The sequence below is a fragment of the Octopus sinensis genome, unplaced genomic scaffold, assembly GCF_006345805.1.
Source record: "Octopus sinensis unplaced genomic scaffold, ASM634580v1 Contig18317, whole genome shotgun sequence".
In the NCBI taxonomy this organism is placed as follows: domain Eukaryota; kingdom Metazoa; phylum Mollusca; class Cephalopoda; order Octopoda; family Octopodidae; genus Octopus; species Octopus sinensis.
In genome coordinates, this window is record NW_021835738.1 from 15,001 (window position 1) to 35,000 (window position 20,000).

The following is a 20,000-nucleotide window of genomic DNA, read 5'->3' on the forward strand; positions in this document are numbered from 1 at the left end:
CACTTCTGCAAAGAAAAGAAATCAAGACAGGAAAAGACATAAATAACAACGGACATTACATCAAGAATTCAAGTAAACACATATAGATGTCCGTGTTTATATATATATATTCTAGCAGAATCGCCCGGTGTTGCTCGGGTTTCTTTTGACCCTTTAGAATTGGATTTTTTGAAAAGTAAAAATTTTCCATTATGTAGCTTGTTATTCTCTTTAAGTGAACATTTTTCTGGTTGAAATACACCGAAAAATGGCGACACAGCAGTCAAAAAATCGTAAAAAATAGGGATTTTCATAGAAAAAAAGCACCTTTTTGATGTAAATAATTTTTGGTGTTAACATGGTCCGATTTGAATTTTTTTTCTACGGAAGGAAGAGCAAATCTTCCATCATACTCTCAGTTTTGGTCAACTTGCGCCGCAGGGTCTTGGAGGAGATAGTGTTAGTTGAAGGCTACCAAACCAGCCATACACAGACAACTTCAGCTTTATATATATATATATTGAAGACCCCCTTCGGTCATGAATGACCATCGGATTGCACCCAGAAAGTTCCCCTCCAAGGCACAAGTCTGGGTAAGGTTGTTTTATAGAAGACCAGCAGTTGCCCACGCATACCAGCGTCCCCTCTCCATGCCACCTATATTATCCAAGGGAAAAGCAAAGGGGCCGACACAACTTGGCACCAGTGAAGTCACAACTCATTTCTACAGCTGAGTGAACTGGAGCAACGAGAAATAAAATGTCTTGCTCAAGAACACAACATGCAGCCTGGTCCGGGATTCAAACTCACAACCTTGCGGTCATAAGTTCGACGCTCTAACCACTGAGCCATTCACCTTCACACACACATACACATATATATAGATTAGAGACAGATATTCTCCATATAGAATACGCTTCATAGGTGTGGACTTTACAAACCAATGAAGTAAACAGGAGTAAATTACCCCAAGTGGGAAAAAATGAAACTCTGGGGGTTAATGAGGACTCATTAGACATACGTAAAATTATATGAAAAACATGTTCCTTGTTACAACAGAAATTTTTCTTCTGGCATGAGGAGGCAATCAAAAAGTTGCTGCCTTTTGCAACCACCCACCGTGGTGAACAAAGATTTTCCACTCTAATGAACATAAAAACAGTCAATTGGACCCCAAAGACTGTATCCAAATTGTTCTGGCATCAAAATGCCCCGATTTTGATGTAATTGTAACAAAAATGAAGGGGTGGCTGTGTGGTATGTAGCTTGCTTACCAACCACATGGATCCGGGTTCAGTCCCACTGCGTGGCACTTTGGGCAAGTATCTTCTACTATAGCCTCGGGCCGACCAAAGCCTTGTGAGTGGATTTGGTAGACGGAAACTGAAAGAAGCCTGTCGTGTATATGTATGTATATATATATATATATATGTGTGTGTGTGTGTGTGTGTGTGTGTGTGTATGTTTGTCCCCCCCAAAATCGCTTGACAACCGATGCTGGTGTGTTCATGTCCCCCATAACTTAGCGGTTCGGCAAAAGAGACCGATAGAATAAGTACTAGGCTTACAAAGAATAAGTCCTGGGGTCGATTTGCTTGACTAAAGGTGGTAATTGGTTAAAAAAAGTTCCCTGACCACTGATATAAACCATCACATCACATGTACTTACCTGTGGTCATTGTCTTTAACAGTCTCTTTAATGAAATTAAGGAACTGATCCAAGAAGTTGATGCAAACCTTAGGGTACCATGAGTTTGGTAAATCCTGAAAAGAATAAAATAACAATAATAAATCTCTGAACGAGGTTTAGACAGTAACTGCACAACAATGTGAAGTATATTTGCCATCTAAATATAGCTAACCACTAAGGGTGGATGTTACAGTAGCTTGTAGCCCCAGGAGAACATCTTCTCCAGCTGGCTATTGACACACTTTCTGTGCTCTAATAAAATAACAAATATTACAACAACAAAGGTGTGAGGTAACATGGAAGTTCTGAGATGAAATGTTAATGCTGTGGTGAATGGAGGAGTGGATTGGGGTGGGTTCATGGCCTGCGAAAGCCATGACAGCTTATCACATTGACAGGAGACAGAAACTGTTTTTATGAAGCTTTTCCCATCTCACAGACTTCACTCGAAAGGCTTTGGTTCACCCATAGGCCAGGGCAGAAGACACTGCACAGTAAGGATTGAACTTGACACTTTATATACACACGTACATATATACATTCAAATATATATAATAATATATTATATATATATATATATACATATATATATATACTGTCGAAGAGCGTAGGCTCGAAACGTAAAAGACTTGTTCTATTTCTATTCCTGAGCGCCATACTAATACATTTGTTTGTTTGTACTCCACCTGCCTTCGTCTTTTGTTTATTTTCGTAAACCTTCCCGTTATATATATATATATATATATATATATATATATATATATATATACTGTGACGTACGTTCCATATAGTGAGATCAACAAAAAAAGTACTCCATCTGGTGAGAGATAACTATTATCTAATTCTTTCTACTAAAGGCAGAAGGTCTGAAATTTTGGGGGCGGGGCTAGTCGACTAGATGACCCAAGTACCCAAGTACACAACTGCTATTTATTTAATTTATCGACACCGAGAGGATGATAGGCAAAGTTGACCTCGGCGGAATTTGAACTCAAGAACACAGCAACGGGCGAAATACCGCTTAAGCATTTCGCCCATGGTGCTAACGAATCTGCTAATAATAATAATAATAACAATCCTTTCTACTGAAGGCGCCAACCACTGTGACTTCTTCCCGTTCTTGTATACCCACTCCAAAGGATTTGGTTACCCTGGAGGCTTAGCAGAAGACACTAAGTAGAAAGGCTTATTTGGAGAATTATACACAGTTATTCCCCTTGCTTTACAAGATTGAGTTACTTCCCTTAATATTTCATTTCTTTTCAGTTCACGAGATTTTAGACGAGCGACGAATGGGATCGTAAATAGAACAAATGGTGTATATCTTGTTTCTGTCAGTGGACGGCGGCCATACTGGGGCATCGCCTTAAATGGTTTTAATCAAACAAATCGACTTCACTCCTTATTTATTACGTTTTTACGTTCTTTTAAAGCCTTGTGCTTCTATCGTTTTTTTCTCTTTTGCATAAACGGTAAGTTACAGGCGTATGGCTCAGTGGTTAGAACGTCGGGCTCATAATTATCAGGTAGCGAGTTCGATTCCCGGCCCGGGCTGTGTGTTGTGTTCACTCATTTGTAGAAATGAATTGTGACCTCACTGGTGCCAAGCTGTATCGGCCCCTTTGCCTTTCCCCTGGACAACATCGGTGGCGTGGAGAGTAGAAGCTGGTATGTATGGGTGACTGTTGGTCTTCCTTAAACAACATTGCCCGGACTTGTGCCTCGGAGGGGGACTTTCTAGATGCAATCTCATGGTCATTCACGACCGAAAAGAGGTCTTTACAATTAAGTTACAGGGACATAAGCAAACCAACAGAGGTTGTCAAACGATAGGAGGAGAGGAAAACAGAAGCACAACTATACATATATACAAAAATACACACATAAATATATATATACTACGGGCTTCTTTTAGTTTCCATCTACCAAATCCATTCATAAGTCTTTGGTCATACCTGGGCTACAGTGGGTAACATTTGTCTCAAGTGGTACACAATGGGACCGAACCCAGAACCATGTGGTTGGCAAAAAATGTGCTTACCACACAACCACCCCTGTATGGCGTACATAGAAAAATGGTATATATAGAGAAATAAAGGCGGCGAGCTGGCAGAAGCATTAGCATGCCGGGCGAAATGCTTAGCGGTATTTCGTCTGCCATTACATTCTGAGTTCAAATTCCGCCGTGGTCGACTTTGCCTTTCATCCTTTCGGGGTCAATTAAATAAGTACCAGTTACGCACTGGGTTCGATATAATCGACTTAATCCGTTTGTCTGTCTTTGTCCTGTTTGTGTTTAGCCCCTTGTGGGTAGTAAAGAAATAGGTATTTCGTCTGCCATTACGTTCTGAGTTCAAATTCCGCCGAGGTCGACTTTGCCTTTCATCCTTTTGGGGTCGATAAATTAAGCACCAGTTACGCACTGGGGTCGATGTAATCGACTTAATACCTATGTCTGTTCTTGTTTGTCCCCTCTATGTTTAGCCCCTTGTAGATAGTAAAGAAATAGGTATTTCGTCTGCCATTACGTTCTGAGTTCAAATTCCACCGAGGTCGACTTTGCCTTTCATCCTTTTGGGGTCGATAAATTAAGCACCAGTTACGCACTGGGATCGATGTAATCGACTTGATACCTATGTCTGTTCTTGTTTGTCCCCTCTATGTTTAGGCCCTTGTGGGTAGTAAAGAAATAGGTATATATAGAGAAATGATGTATAAAGTAAATTGATGTATAAAGGGATGGCTAGAGTCAAGTGGTGATAAAAATGGTGTGTATATATATATAAGGCAGAGGTGTATATATGGCAAAGGGATCTATAAAAAAAGTGGTTGTGTATATGCCAAAGTGGTGTATATAACAGAAAGGTGTATATGTGGTATTTTGGTGTATATATAGTAAATTGATGTATAAAGTGATGGCTAGAAACCAGAGATTGAGAAACTTAAAGAAGAGTCAGTGAAAGAGAGGAGGAAAGAGAGAGAAAGGTAAAGAAAAGAATAATGAGAGAGAAGGAGACTAAAAGACAATGCGAAAGAGAAACAGGAGAGAGAGAAAGAGAGATGGAGGGAGAGAGAGAAAGAGAGACGGAGGGAGAGAGAGAAAGAGAGACGGAGGGAGAGAGAGAAACAGTTTGATGTAGGAGGTTTCTTAGTTGCCTGTTGTCAGATGTGGATTATGGAGGAGGCCAAGAGACGGAGGCAGGGGCCAGTGCTAGTGTGGTATCCCATGCTACCTGGAATGCAAAATGCCTCCTTTTTCACCTTACCTGTAATTAAAGAAATTTGGGGTTTTTTTTTTGTTTTTTAAGAAAGAATTATTCCTTCACTCTGCTTACTTTGGCCAAATTCGGCAGCATATTGATGTGGTACTTCTGTAAACGATGAACGATTCCGTCGTCATCTCGGAAACCACAAACAATGGTTGGAACTCCAATCAGGAAACTCTGGCCCCACCACTTGATTAGCTTGAATCTGAATAATAATAATAATAATAATAATAATAATAGACAAATGACTAAAGACTCTAGTGCATTTTTACCTACACTGTGTTACGAAGGAACAATAATAATAATAATAATAATAATAATGATGATGATGATGATGATGATGATGGTTTCAAATTTTGGCATAATGCTAGCAATTTGAGGGGAAATCTAACCAGTGTGTGTGTCTTTTTATTAATATTCAGCCGAAACAAGAGAGTGACTCAGGGTCTGAATGTTTTGTGCATTGACACTTATCAACGGTTGATGAGTATCAACGCATGAAACTCTTGACCTTGGAATGACTTTGTTGCTTCTGCTAAATATCAAAAAAAAAAATGAAACTGTAAGCATATTGGTTTCATTTCTTTCAAGCCTTCGAATGTCCTCTGCAGACACAGCCCATGTTTCACTGCTGTGTAACATGGCTGTTCACACACAGGCATGTATGCATGTATGGCTGTGTGTATGTATACCTAACACATACCTTTTGAAGTTGTCATCCTGTGACTTATTATAGATTTCCCTCGACGTCTTCAGTTCAATGTATTCTTTCTGCTGTGGACAGATACAGTCGACCTCTCCCGCAAACACTGAAAAGGGAACAAGATTAAATGAGTAAAAAATGACAAGAAAAATAAACAAAAAAAAACCCCTCACATCTCAAGTTTAATCACATTCGTATTTATATTCTCAAATACAGACATAAGCACAGAAATACACACACAAGTTTTTGCTGTTACAATAATATATATTATTTATATATATCTTTGAAAGTAATGATTGATTGATTGATTGATTCTAGTTTCAGCTTATGAGCTGTGGCCATGCTGGGGCACCGCCATTTGGTGTTGCTACTTGGTTTCACTTCATGGAGGCTTTCTAGCAACTGCTATTTGGTGCATGAGAGAGTTCGATGCAGCTGCCCTCATCTGCCCCTCCTGCCGTGAAGTTGGTTCATCTGGGACACCTGACAGGAAGAGATCCAGCTTCATTTAAAAGACATCTGTATCCACCCCATGCAGGTCTCTCAGGTTCTTCGGGAGGATATTGAAGAGCTGTGGGCCTCGGAAGCCCAGGCTATCACAGAATCTTGTCCTACATCTTGATGGCAGGTTGGAGTCCTAGGCACCACGCAGTGGCGCCCAGTTCTGGCATTTGCGTAACTCTCGATGCCAAAGTTCAGGACACTTCCCTCCAGGATCTTCCAGATGTATATTATGGCATATCTTTCCCGCCTACGCTCCAGAGAATATAGTTTTAATCTCTTGAGTCTTTCCCAGTAGCTTACATTCTGCATAGAGGCTATCTTCTTTGTGTAGCTTCGTTGGATCGCCTCAAGTTCTGTGATCAACTTGACACTGGATGGTGACCATAGCTGAGAGCAATAGTCAAAGTGGCTTAGGACAAGTGTCTTCCAGAGGACCATCATGGTTTTTTGTTCTCTTGTTCTAAAGGTTCTAAGAATCCATCCAGCCAGCCGTCTACATTTCATTGTCAGTTTAGCAACATGTACATGAAAGGTCGCGTCATCACTCATGTGAATACCCAGGTCACGCACTGATTGTGCCTCTGGGATTGCAATCCCTCCGGGTCCAGTGTATTCATTGGGTATTGCATTCAGTTTTGCATGCTGATAGTATAAAGCTTGAAACTTTCCAGCATTGAACTGCATGCTATTCTTTTCAGCCCATTGTGATATTTCGTCCAGCTCACATTGCAGGTGTTTAGTGTCCTCAGGGTTCTGTATTGCCTGTGAAACTTTTGTATCATCTGCATAACTTGTGATCGTGGCTCTCTGCGTGGCTGAGGGCATGTCTGAGAGGGCCATTATGAAGAGTAGTGGTCCCAGAACAGTGCCCTGCGGAACACCGCTCACTATTTGTGTGTTAATGGAGGTGGCCCCATTGGCTACTACCACCTGACTTCTATCCTTCAGAAAGTCATGAAGCCATTCTCCCAGTTTTCCAACTATGTTGAGATCACGCAGTTTGTGACATATCATTCCATGATCGGCTTTATCAAAGGCCTTTGCAAAGTCGAGATATATCACTTCCACATTTGAGTGGTTGAGCAGCTGTTTCAGCACCCAGTCATAGTGTTGTAGGAGCTGAGTTAAACAGCTTCTCCCTGGTCGGAAACCATGTTGGGTGTGGGGGGCAGCAAGTCATTCTCTCAAGGAAGGTGATCAGCTTCCTTCTGACTATTCGTTCCATGACCTTGCTGATGTGTGAGGTCAGAGAGATAGGTCTATAGTTCTTGGCTTCGCTCTGCTACCTCCTTTATGAATGGGGCATATTTTACCTTCCTTCAGTTTTCCTGGAAGTTTGCCAGCTGCAAGAAGCTCTGAAAGAGGAACTGCAGTGGTCTTGCTAGGACTCTCTTACATGCTTTTAGGAGGATTGCCGGGAATCCATCGGGGCCAGTAGCTGAGTCTGTTTTCATTTCATCTATAGCCTTGGTTACATCGTCTTCCTTTATATCGATGTAATCTATCGTCGCCGCCTCTGATTTTATATCTGCAGTGGTAAAAAAGTCAGTTGGATTGGTGATTTGGAGATGCCCAAGGGGTGGAGTAATATGTAATATGTGACAATTATTCGATAGCCAAGATAAAACTCCGAATTTCAGATGCCGAAGTGGAAATCCACGCCACCATCTCTTCAGTTATCCGGCGATAAAAAGTTATCCTTGTAAAAAGTCAACTATAACAATCTTCAGAGAGGAAGAATTAAGAAATATCCTTTATTAAGGATATTTCCTTAATAAAGGATACACATTTATATAAATGTGTATGTTTATGTATGTACATACACATATATATCATGGATAACTGAAGAGATGGTGGCATGGATTTCCACCATGGCATCCGAAACTCTTGGCTACCGAATAATTGTCACTTATTACATTTACAGATAAATTCCTCTATTTACATAATATCGAGGTCTCTTTCTTTCTTTCGTTATCTTACCGTTTTTATCAATATTATATATAATATTATATATATATATATATATTACACATATGCTGTCACAATAAGCCATGCAGATTTTATCTTCGTTAAAAGAAACTGCACGGGTATTATAGCAGGGTTGTAGTTGCAACAGTTACTAATCAAAGCAGTTGAAACTTATTTAGATCTATGTAAAGCTGTATATAGATACAAAGAATTAAAGGTAATGCTATGCCACTTCATAATAATCTTTATTATTATTATTATTATTATTAATATTATATACTCCAGGAAACCTATACGGTTATGGTAATAAATTCAGAACTAGACTATCCATGACTCGTTGGGTCACCAGGAAATTCCGAGTTTCCCAACAACAGAGTTTTGTTTCGTGGGTCTTTTTTCTTTTCCAGGTTGTTTCACAAGATTAAGGATGCTGAACTGGAGAGGGTTGCAAGGGACGATCCTGTCTGCAAGCACAGCAAACCACCAGGAGTCTTGGTCTCCTGTGATCCCCTCTGTATGTCCCATAGCAAGATTTGAACTCAGGATGTAAAGAGCTGGATCAAACAACAGGACTGAACCTGAGAATACATGAATGATAAGCAAACATCGTAACTGCAAAACTAATGTCCAAAAAAAAAAAAAAGAAACCAAAACAAAAAATGGCCTCACCTAAAGAATGGCTTTTGAGACGTGTTCTGACCACAGAGCAGAAAGCTTCACAATTATTAACAATGCCTGTTGTGTCTGGCTTTGATTCTTTTGTAGCTAAAAGAAAAGAGAAAAAACAAAACCAGGTTCAGATTTTAATGATGGTTTAAATCACTTTGTTGTTTAGGCATCAGATAAACCCTCATCTACAAACCCTAGGATGAAAGGCAATCCAGCTATGACCATTCCATCATTTATCATTAAGGCTTTGTATACTCTGGATTGCATTATCCAAAGCATTCATTTTTTGTGTGTGTGTTTTCCTTTTTACTTGTTTCAGTTATTAGACTGTGGCCATGTTGGAGCACCACCTTGAAGCATTTTTCAGTTGAATGGATCGATGCCAGTATTTATTTTTCTGAGCCTTGTACTTATTCTATCAGTCTCTTTAGCCAAACTGCTAAGTTACATGGGATGTAAACACATCAACACTGATTATCAAGTATTAGTGGGGGGATCAAACACAGATAGATACATACACACACACACACGACATGCTTCTTTTCAGTTTCCATCTACTAAATCCACTCACAAGGCTTTGGCTGGCCTGAGGCTATAGTAGAAGACACCATTTGCCTAAGGTACCCTGCAGTGGGACTGAACCCGGAACCATGTGACTGGGAAGCAATCTTCTTACCACACAGCTACACTTGTTTATTTCTGTTTAAAAAAATGGTTGGCATTAGGAATGGCATCCACTCATGGAAACCAAGCCTAATCTGGCGCAGCTCCCTGGCGTAACGGCACCTGTCAACATCCAACCCATGCCAGCATGGAAAGCAGATGTTAAATGATGATGACAATGATGATGAGGATGATTGTAGGGTATAGTTTGAGGGAGGTCTGGCTGTAGTTTCTACTGACAGCTGGGTGAACTGAAGTAATGTTGTATATAGTGTTTACCAGTTTCAGTCAAACCATCTAACCCATGCCAGCATGGAGAGCAGATGTTAAATGATGATGACAATGATGATGATGATGATGATGCACTATTTCATAGCTTTGAGATTTCAATGATGTGATTGCTTATTTTTAGAATGACATTGTAGGGAAGGTGAAAGAGGCTGGATCTGGCCAGTTTGATTTTCATTACCGTATTTATTTTGAGATGCTCTGTGTTTCTTTCCATTAATGTTAAATATAACAAAGAATTTAGTAAAATAACTTAGTCATCATTAAGCTAGTGTTAGGAACATAAATTGTGACTGAGGTTTGGTGGAAGATTTTAATTAAAGACTTATGAAAACAAGACATTTGTACTACAGAACCAGAGGCAGTTTCGGCATTTTTGGTAACGAAAGGGTTAAAACATAGAATATTTGGGCTAGATATGGCCTGTTTAAATGCTAAAGATTTAAACGATTTAACCGTTTTTAAGTCTTTGAAGTATAATTTAGAAGAAAATTTGGCTGTTATTCCATGCACAGTGAATGACTGCACGTAAGCCACTTAATACTTACCAGAAGTGAGATATTGTTCAAATTTCACACCCCAATAACACATTTCACGTTGACGATCTGTGCAATTAGCTTCAAGTTCTATCTTCTCTTCGGTGTTAAATTCACACAGGAAAAACGTATCGTTGAATCGGGTGACTGCGAGAAGCCAACCGTCACGGTTTTCGTACGGGGTACACATCAGTCGGGTCAGACACCCTCTCCAGCTGATAAAGTCAGTGTTGAGTTTCTCTCTGGAAATGATGAAGAAATTGTTGATGAGAATGATGATGATGACAATGATGATGAAAATGATGATGATGATGATGATGTCAGTAATAATGTTAACCCTTTAGCATTCGGATTATTCTGTCAAATGCATTGCTTATTCATTCACAGTGGTTTGAATTAGCCATGCATTGCCTTGTAGCTTTGGAATTTCAGTGACATGATTGTTAATTTTTTAAATGATATTGTATTGTTGCCAGAGCAACAAGCCGGCCTTCGTGCCGATGGCACGTTAAATACACCATTCGAGCGTGATCGTTACCGCGTCGCCTTACTAGCACTTGCGCTGGTGGCACGTGAAAAAAAAACAAACATTCGAACAAGGTCGTTGCCAGTGCCGCTGGACTGGCTCCTGTGCAGGTGGCACATAAAAAGCACCATTTGAGCGTGGCCATTGCCAGTATCACCAAACTGGCCCTTGTGCTGGTGGCACATAAAAGCACCCACTACACTCACGGAGTGGTTGGCATTAGGAAGGGCATCCAGCTGTAGAAACTCCGCCAGATCAGATTGTTGTCTGGTTCGCCAGACCTCAGTCAAATCGTCCAACCCATGCTAGCATGGAAAGCAGACGTTAAATGATGATGATGATGTAGGGCAAGTGTGGGAGGCCAGATCTGATTGGTTTGAAGATAAAACAGGTAGAATATTATGGTTGGATATGGCTGGTCTAAACGATAAACGGTTAATGATGGTAGAGGCGAGAGGATGATGATAATGATGATGTTGATGGTCATGATGATGATGACACTAAAATTTTTACATAGGTATGGGACCACAAACAGTTTGGGTGGAACAGGGCAGGTTTTGTGAGGTTTAATAGACACCTCCCTCCCTCCTCCCCCCTAAACACACAACCCACTCCTGTATTTGTTTGACTCTTGTTTTATGGACCCTGGAGGAACGAAGAGTAAAATTGAAACTGGAAGGATTTGAGATGCAACTGTCAAGTACACACTGTTGATTTTTTCATATCAGGGATCAAACTCTGGCACAAGACCACCAATTTCGGGGGATAAAGTAAGTCGATTACATCAACCTCAGCGCACACCTGGTATTTACTTGAGAGACAGAAAGGCAAAGTCAATGTTGGTAGAATTTGAACTCAGAACTTAAAGACAAATGAAATACCTTTAAGCATTTTATCCGGTGTGCTAACGATTCCACCAGCTTGCCACTTGAATAATATTGGATTCAAATTTTGGCACAAGGCCTGCAAGTCGATTACCTTGGCCCCAGTTTTCAACCATCACTTACTTTATTGACCCCCAAAAGGATGAAATGCAAAGTCGTCCTTGACAGAATTTGAACTCAGAACCTAACGAGGGATGAAATGTTGCTAAGCCATTTGCTTGGTGTGCTAACAGTTCTGCCAACTCACCATATTCTTCAAATTAATAATATTGGATTCAAATTTTGGCACAATGCCAGCAAGTTTGGGGGATGGGGTAAGTCAGTTGCATTGACCCTTGTGCATAACTGGTACTTATCTCATTGACCCCGAAAGAATGAAAGACGGAGTCAACCTTAGTGGAATTTGAACTCACAATGTAAAGAGAGATGGAAAGCTGCTAAGCATTTCGCTTCGCATGCCAACGATTCTGCCAACTCAATGCCTTCTTTGCCTTAACCCTTTTGATACCAACCTGGTTGAAACCACCTCTGGCTCTCTAGTACAAATGTCTTGTTTTCATAAGTTTTGAATTAAAATTTTCCATCAAATCTTAGTCACAATTTATGTTCCTGGAAGCATGTGGTTTTAAGATCTTAAAAAAAAAAAGAATGGATGGTTCGAGGCGTGGCTGTGTGGTAAGAATTTTGGTTCCCAACCACATGCTTCCAGGTTCAGTCTCAGTTTGGGACCTTGTGCAAGTGTCTCCCACTGTTGCTTTGGTCCAACCAAAGCCATCTAACCACTTTGGTAGTGGATATTGTAGATGGAAACTGAAAGAAGCCTGTCGTATATATATATATATATATATTATATATATATACACACACACAGAGGAACAGATGAGGCTGTGTAGTAAGAAGTTTGTTTCCCAACCACATGGGTATAGGTTCAGTTCCAGTGCATGATACATTGGGCAAGCGTCTTCTATTATAGCCTACTATAGGTAGATGAAAACTGAAAGAAGCCCGTCGTGAGTCTGTGTGTGTATAAATATATCAATATCTATGTGTGTCTTTGTGCATATGTTTGTCCCCCATCACCTCTTGAGCAGTGGCGTTGATATGTTTACGTCTCCGTAACTTAGTGGTCTTGCAAAAGAGACCGATCGAATAAGTCCCAGGCTTTACAAATAAACAATGAGTAATGGGGTCGATTCATTTGACTAAAAAATTTTCAAGGCGGTGCCCCAGCAAGGAAGGCCGCAGTCGAACTACTGAAACAATTAAAGGATAACAGGCGAAGGGATACGAAAGCAAGAAGAAATGCGTTATTTCGACACTTACTGAGATGTCCTGCAGTGTTGTTTGTCAGAATCAGAAGACTTAGAGGATGGAATCGAAAGAGAAAATAGGCTTCGGTGACAACTGATCCATCTTAAAATATCATCTAACAAGTCTTTTTTGCTTTCGTCTTTCTGTATGAGATCTTTGTAACCCTCCCTTAAATTCATACAAACATCGTCAGGTGTTTCTGGTTCGATATAATATCGTAGCTGACTTTTGTCGCAAGATATTTTACGGTCTAAATCTAGTGAAAAACAACCGATTTCTTTAGGTTGGCGGAGATACGGGGGGTTGTAATCGAATTGTGTTCGCGGTAATAAATTAAAGGACCCAGGTCTAGAGGTTCGGTCCCCGTTCGTCTCACATGGACGAGATTTGTTTATCGGCGAACACATCACGATAATAATAATAATAACAATTAATTCATTAATCAATTAATTATACAGAGATATAAGTAGCCTGATAAACGTGGCTGTAGATTTCTTCAAAACAAACTATAAAATACACGGAAATATGTGCGAGACAGAGAAAGTGTATATGGTGCTCCAGCGTGGCCAAAGCCTAATGATTGATACAAATAACAGATAATATATATATGTATATATATATATAGTTCATAGACAAGATCCAAGTTCTCTCTGTATGAAAAACACGTCGCAGTGCTCAAGAGATTTAAACTTCTTTACATCATTTCTGTTCGGTGCAAGTTGGACCTTTTTGGCGATGTTTCGTATGTCGTAGATCAGATTTCCGTCGATTTCCGTAAAAAACTTTTATTTTTTTACATAAGTAATGAGAGCGAAAGAGACTAAGAGGAAGCGATTTTACGACGATAAGGTTTCACTTTGAAATCGGCCTGTGTGCGTTTGATGGGGTGTGGGAGACAGACAGTATGTTGTGTAAGTGAAGTGCTTCTGTAGTGTGTGTGAAGAGACAGAGAGAGTAATGTGTGAAAGAGAGAGATAACTGATTTTTTACTGGTGTATGTGTATATGTATGTATGCATGTATGTGTGTGTGTGTGTATGTATCTATGTATGTGTGTGTGTTTTAGTATGTATGTATGTATGTATGGCCGGCATAGACTTTTCACACAGAACATTACCAATCGGATTTTGTCATTTTTCCTTACACATTTTTGTACTGTTCGTTCCTTTTGCTGCACAACACAATGTTTACACATGCATATATATGCATGCTTGCACCCAGTTTCTGTGCACCTCTATAGACTATTAACTTTTTTTTTCCTTTGAATGCAACTCTTTTCTCATGAGAAGAATATCTCCTCATTTTAACTACTCTCCCATCTTTTTCTTACCATTTCACCATCGTCACATCAACAGAGACATTAAGGCTGCACAGTAGCAGTCGACAAGGCATGTATAACGATTAAATAAAAAAAATTTGTCTATATCTTCGATCACTGTCATTATTCCATTGAGTCAACCTCATTTTTCTACATAGCAGACTGTTACATAAACAGGCGCCGCAAGGTAATCTTTCGTTTTAATTCGAATAATGTAACACTGAATCGGCCATACATACATACATACATACATACATCCACACACACACACACACGTACTTACACACAACACACATACATGCAGACATACATATTCACATACACCGAGTAAAAAATTACGAGAATCGGCCATACATACATACATACATACATAAACACACACACATACATAGATACATACACACACACACACATACATGCATACATACATATACACATACAACCGTAAAAATCAGTTATCTCTCTCTTTCACACATTACTCTCTCTGTCTCTTCAACACACCTAACAGAAGCACTTCACTTACACAACATACTGTCTGTCTCCCACACCCCATCAAACGCACACAGGCCGACTTCAAAGTGAAACCTTCTCGTCGTAAAATCGCTTCCTCTCTAGTCCTTTCGCTCTCATTACTTATGTAAAAAAATAAAATTTTTTTACGGAAATCGACGGAAATCTGTGCTACTACAACCGAAACTATGCCACCCTTTTTATATGCATACATTTTTCGTGCCTCATGTATTTAATATACTTTATATATCCATCAGTCTAACTCGCTTCTCCCCAAAGTTATTCATGTTTAATGCTTGGGAGAGTTTCACCAAGTCTTTCTTTATGGAAATTCGGTGTTGCCTCTTAAAAGTAACCGGTGTAAGGTAAGAAAAGTAAACGATCAACGAATGATATTTTCGTTTTCCTTTTCTAGTATAGGCACAAAGTCCGGAATTTTGGTGGAGGAGGCTAGACGACGACATTGACCCTACAGAGCTCAACTGGTACTTATTTTATCGATCCCAAGAAGGATGGAAGGTCAAATCGACCTTGGCAGAATTTGAACTCAAAACATAAAGACGGGGGAAAAAAACAACCCAAAAATGTCGCTCAGCATTTCTTGCCCGACATTCTAATGAGTCTGCCAGCTCGGCGCCTTCAATTCTACAAATATAAATGAATAAGAAACTATTGAAATAAAAATGATCGAATTCGAAAAACAAAATATTACTTTATGGTTTATTACATTATATTTTCAATCACACACACACACACACACATATGGGGGACACCAAAATGTTTTAAGTGCTTAGGGTCTGTATGGGTCTTAATCCGGCCCTGGTTCTATCGTATCCACTGTATCACTCTTTCTCAAGCATAAACCTTAGAGATTATGCATCAACAACAAATCGATCGGAAAAAGGATTCGAGCAAGTCATTTAAGAGTTATTTCCCTTGCATTGCTAAGCCGCATGAACAATAATCACTCATTCTCATTTAATTGTATATATTTTGTTTGTTTATTCATACGTTTCGTCTCGTACGATACCCTGACCCCAACGTTTGTTTTTTCTGTCTCCGTATTGTCCCCTCTTTTTCTCAACCTTATGGTGAATAAAGAAATACTTTCTCTCTCTCTCTCTCTCTCTCTCTCTCTCTCTCTCTCTCTCTCTCTCTCTCTCTCTCTCTCTCTCTCTCTCCTATCCATTTCGATCTTTAAACGTCCAATCAGTCGTTCGATTAACTGGAATCCCCTACTCTTTGAATTAGCCAGCGAAGTGGCTGAGTATTCAACAGGTACATGCATTCTCAGCGTAATTTTCACGTAGAATCCAGCCTTGCCATACACTGTGGCTCTAACAAAGCTAGACCTTACAAGTCAACTTCCCTTGCGTGCAAATGGTGTACTCTGAACCCTGAACCACGTGGTTGGGAAGCAACATTCTCCCCCCCCCCAGTCATAGCTGCACCTATGAAAACACTATTCTAATCACATAGGCGCAGGAGTGGCTGTGTGGTAAGTAGCTTGCTAACCAGCCACATGGTTCCGGGTTCAGTCCCACTGCGTGGCATCTTGGGCAAATGTCTTCTGCTATAGCCCCGGGCCGACCAATGCCTTGTGAGTGGATTTGGTAGACGGAAACTGAAAGAAGCCTGTCGTATATATGTATATATATATATATAAGTGTGTGTGTATATGTTTGTGTGTCTGTGTTTGTCCCCCTAGCATTGCTTGACAACCGATGCTGGTGTGTTTACGTCCTCGTAACTTAGCGGTTCGGCAAAAGAGACCGATAGAATAAGTACTGGGCTTACAAAGAATAAGTCCCGGGGTCGATTTGCTCGACCAAAGGCGGTGCTCCAGCATGGCCGCAGTCAAATGGCTGAAACAAGTAAAAGAGTAATACCATCAGCAGTGAAACTAAACAGAAATATTTAATTTTAAACAAACGTCTAAGATGTTGTCCCTCTCATCATGGTATCACTCAGAGTCAAACAGATTATTCACTTGATGGCTGACACTAGCATATGACACACCCTGCCAAACATACCCAGTAAAGGAGCCTTTACACAATTGCTTGACTTGCTAGAAGTGGCAGCCAAATCCCCTTCAAATTTTACTGTGTTGTCTTAAAAATAACAGCTCAATAAGAGCAGAGATGGACCTACATAGCAACAACAACAGCCTATATTTAAAACCAGAGTCTAAATCTAATGGCAACCAACCGATCAAGGGGATTAGGAACTGTAACTATGAAAATACTTGGTTCCTTGTTGGTACACTGGGGGTTAAACAGTCACATATGGTTCCCCATACCAGGCAGACCTGATATGGCGGCGAGCTGGCAGAGACGTTAGCGCGCCGGGCGAAATGCTTAGCAGTATTTCGTCTGCCGTTACGTTCTGAGTTCAAATTCCGACGAGGTCGACTTTGCCTTTCATCCTTTCGGGGTCGATAAATTAAGTACCAGTTACGCACTGGGGTCGATGTAATCGACTTAATCCCTTTGTCTGTCCTTGTTTGTCCCTTCTATGTTTAGCCCCTTGTGGGTAATAAAGAAATAGGTATTTCGTCTGCCGTTACGATGTGAGTTCAAATTCCGCCGAGGTCGACTTTGCCTTTCATCCTTTCGGGGTCGATAAATTAAGTACCAGTTACGCACAGGGGTCGATATAATCGACTTAATCCGTTTGTCTGTCCTTGTTTGTCCCCTCTGTGTAGCCCCTTGTGGGCAGTAAAGAAATAAGAAGCTTGCTTATCGACCATATGGTTCTGGGTTCAGTCCCACTGTGTGGAATCTTGGGCAAGTGTCTTCTACTATATCCTTGGGCCAACCAAAGCTTTGTAAGTGGATTTGGTAAATGGAAACTGAAAGAAGCCCATTGATTATATTTATGTATATATCAATGTATGTATGTCCTTGTGTCTGTGTTTGTCCCCGCCCCCCACCACCACTTGACAAATGGTGCTGGTGTGTTTACATCCCCGTAACTTAGTGGTTCAGAAAAAAGAGACCGATACAATAAGTACCAGCTTAAAAATGTCCTTGGTCAATCTGTTCAATTGAAACCCTTCAAGGTGGTGCCCCAGCATGACCACAGTCAAATGTCTGAAACAATATACACACACAGACATAGACGATGGACTTGCTTCAGTTTCCATCTATCAAATCCACTCACAAGGTTTTGGTTAGCCTAGGGCTATACTAGGAGACACTTGCTCAAAGTGCCACGCAGTGGGACTGAACCCAAGATCACATGATTAGGAAGGAAGGTTATTAACCACACCGTCGCACCTGTACCTGTTCTGCCCTGTGTATTGAATATCATCAACAGAGCAGACAGAATCAGTAATCTTTATATATAAAAGAGAGGTTGTGTGCTGTCTGTCTCCTACGATTTAGATTCCTAACTACTCCCACATTTTGCGGTGCAGTTTAACCAAAACCGGGTATCTTATAGTCGTGATTCATATCGAGCCCTTCTGGGTATTAGCGCGCGTCTACGATGAGTCTACGATTTAAAAAATAATTTACCATCATTTTTTTCTTTTGCTATTTTTTGGCTATAACTCTCTAAAAATGCTTTATAGTTATTTCCCTTACAAACCCGAGCAACGCCGGGCGATGCTGCTAGTTAATCCTAAAGCTTTAATCCCTTCTTATTGCTGCTGAACTTGTCACAGAACAACTGCTGTTCATGTTTCCATTAAAAATCAATTTGGTCCAACTGATGCCAATATGGAACGAGGATGATGAGGATGATGATAATGATGATGATGATCATTATGGCTTAAATATAAGCGTGCACAAATAAGCATTGGACTCGCATCTTTTGAAGCATTTTGATTTGCTCAGTAATGGAAAGATGGGAAGAATAAGACGGAAGGGAGATAGAAATCCTAGATTCCTTTCACTGTGAGCAATTTGCAGCACAATATTTGGAGACCAAATAAGAATTGGTAAAACATGGCACCATAAATGACAGAGAGGCTGGAATGACAAGATACTGGCGAGAAATATTATCATCATCATTTAGCATCTACTTTCCATGCTGGCATGGGTTGGACGGTTTCACTGAAGCTGGTAAGCCAGAGAGCTGCACCAAGCTCCAACCTGATTTGGATTGGTTTCTACAACTGGATGCCCTTCCTAAAATCAACCACTCCAAGAGTGTTATTGATTCTTTTTTCATGCCACCAGCACGGGTGCCAGTTGTGTGTCACCAATATCAGTTACAACACACACACACCACACACACATATATATATATATAGAAATTAAATATAAAATATAAATACAAAGTGGGACAAGAACGCAAAAACACACAAAAGACGACACAAAAAAACGACGGGTCACTCGACGAAGCCTCTAATCTTCAGTCGGGAACCGGATAATCTTAGTAATTTCGGCTGTTTAATCTCGATATTACTCCGACCCGGCCAGCCCCAAGGAAAATCCAAACCACAGGCATTGGATTTCTTGGAAAGAGGGTCGAATGTATACGGAACAAAGACAGGATGCCACACGAATATAAATACAAGAAACAAAAATAGAAATAAAAAACAGAAATAAAAAACACGAATGGTGGACAGTACAAAGGACTTACGACTTTAGACAATTTTTAACTTATCTTGGCTGGCGTATATGAAAAAAGCCTTTAACGGCAAAAACGGAAACAACGTTAACGTGGCCGCGGTCAGGCCGAAATGACCAGTTTGAACGCGGTCACGTGAGAGCACGGAAGAAAGAGAAAGAAAAAGAAAGGCAGGGAGCAAGGAATTAAAGAGAGAGGGAAAGAAAGGGATGAAGGCACCAGGGGAGAGAGAGAGAAGGGAGTAATAAGAGAGGGGAGAAGAAACAGGATTGGCACAGCAATAGAAATGACGGTGCAAATAAGGTGGGGGAAGAATCAGAGGCAAGAAAAGAGAAAGACACATACTATAGAGAGAGTGTGTGTAAAGACGTCGTACAAGGTAAAAATGTGTGTATACATAGGAGATAGGGGTACGTTACGCCGCAATAATATATGTATAGAAATTAAATATAAAATATAAATTACAAAGTTGGACAAGAACGCAAAAACACACAAAGAGACGACACAAAAAAAACAGACGGTATATATATATCAGTGCTATGCGAATTGGCACATATACATACCCTGGTGTCATGCCAGTGGCACGTGGAAGCACCTATTGCACTCTC

At 40.3% G+C, this 20,000-nt stretch overlaps 1 protein-coding gene across 2 annotated transcripts in view; it reads right to left on the reverse strand.

Annotated features, from left to right (window-relative positions):
- LOC115231359 (decapping and exoribonuclease protein) overlaps nt 1-13,659 on the reverse strand; it is a 21,564-nt gene extending 7,905 nt beyond the window's left edge. Inside the window, exons 1-7 of one of the 2 annotated variants that reach the window (XR_004997708.1) lie at nt 13,000-13,659; nt 10,279-10,508; nt 8,780-8,875; nt 5,639-5,744; nt 4,936-5,140; nt 1,649-1,743; nt 1-5 (exon numbers count right to left, since the gene is read on the reverse strand). The exon at nt 1-5 is cut by the window's left edge and continues 22 nt beyond it. Coding sequence is in view for 1 of the 2 variants with exons in the window: in XM_029801404.2 (XP_029657264.1) it covers nt 1-5; nt 1,649-1,743; nt 5,005-5,140; nt 5,639-5,744; nt 8,780-8,875; nt 10,279-10,508; nt 13,000-13,394 (1,063 nt within the window). In the remaining variant the exon portion in view is untranslated. The remainder of the gene's footprint in view (nt 6-1,648; nt 1,744-4,935; nt 5,141-5,638; nt 5,745-8,779; nt 8,876-10,278; nt 10,509-12,999) is intronic. The other variant, XM_029801404.2, reaches the window with a different exon arrangement.
- Nucleotides 13,660-20,000: the final 6,341 nt, after the last annotated feature.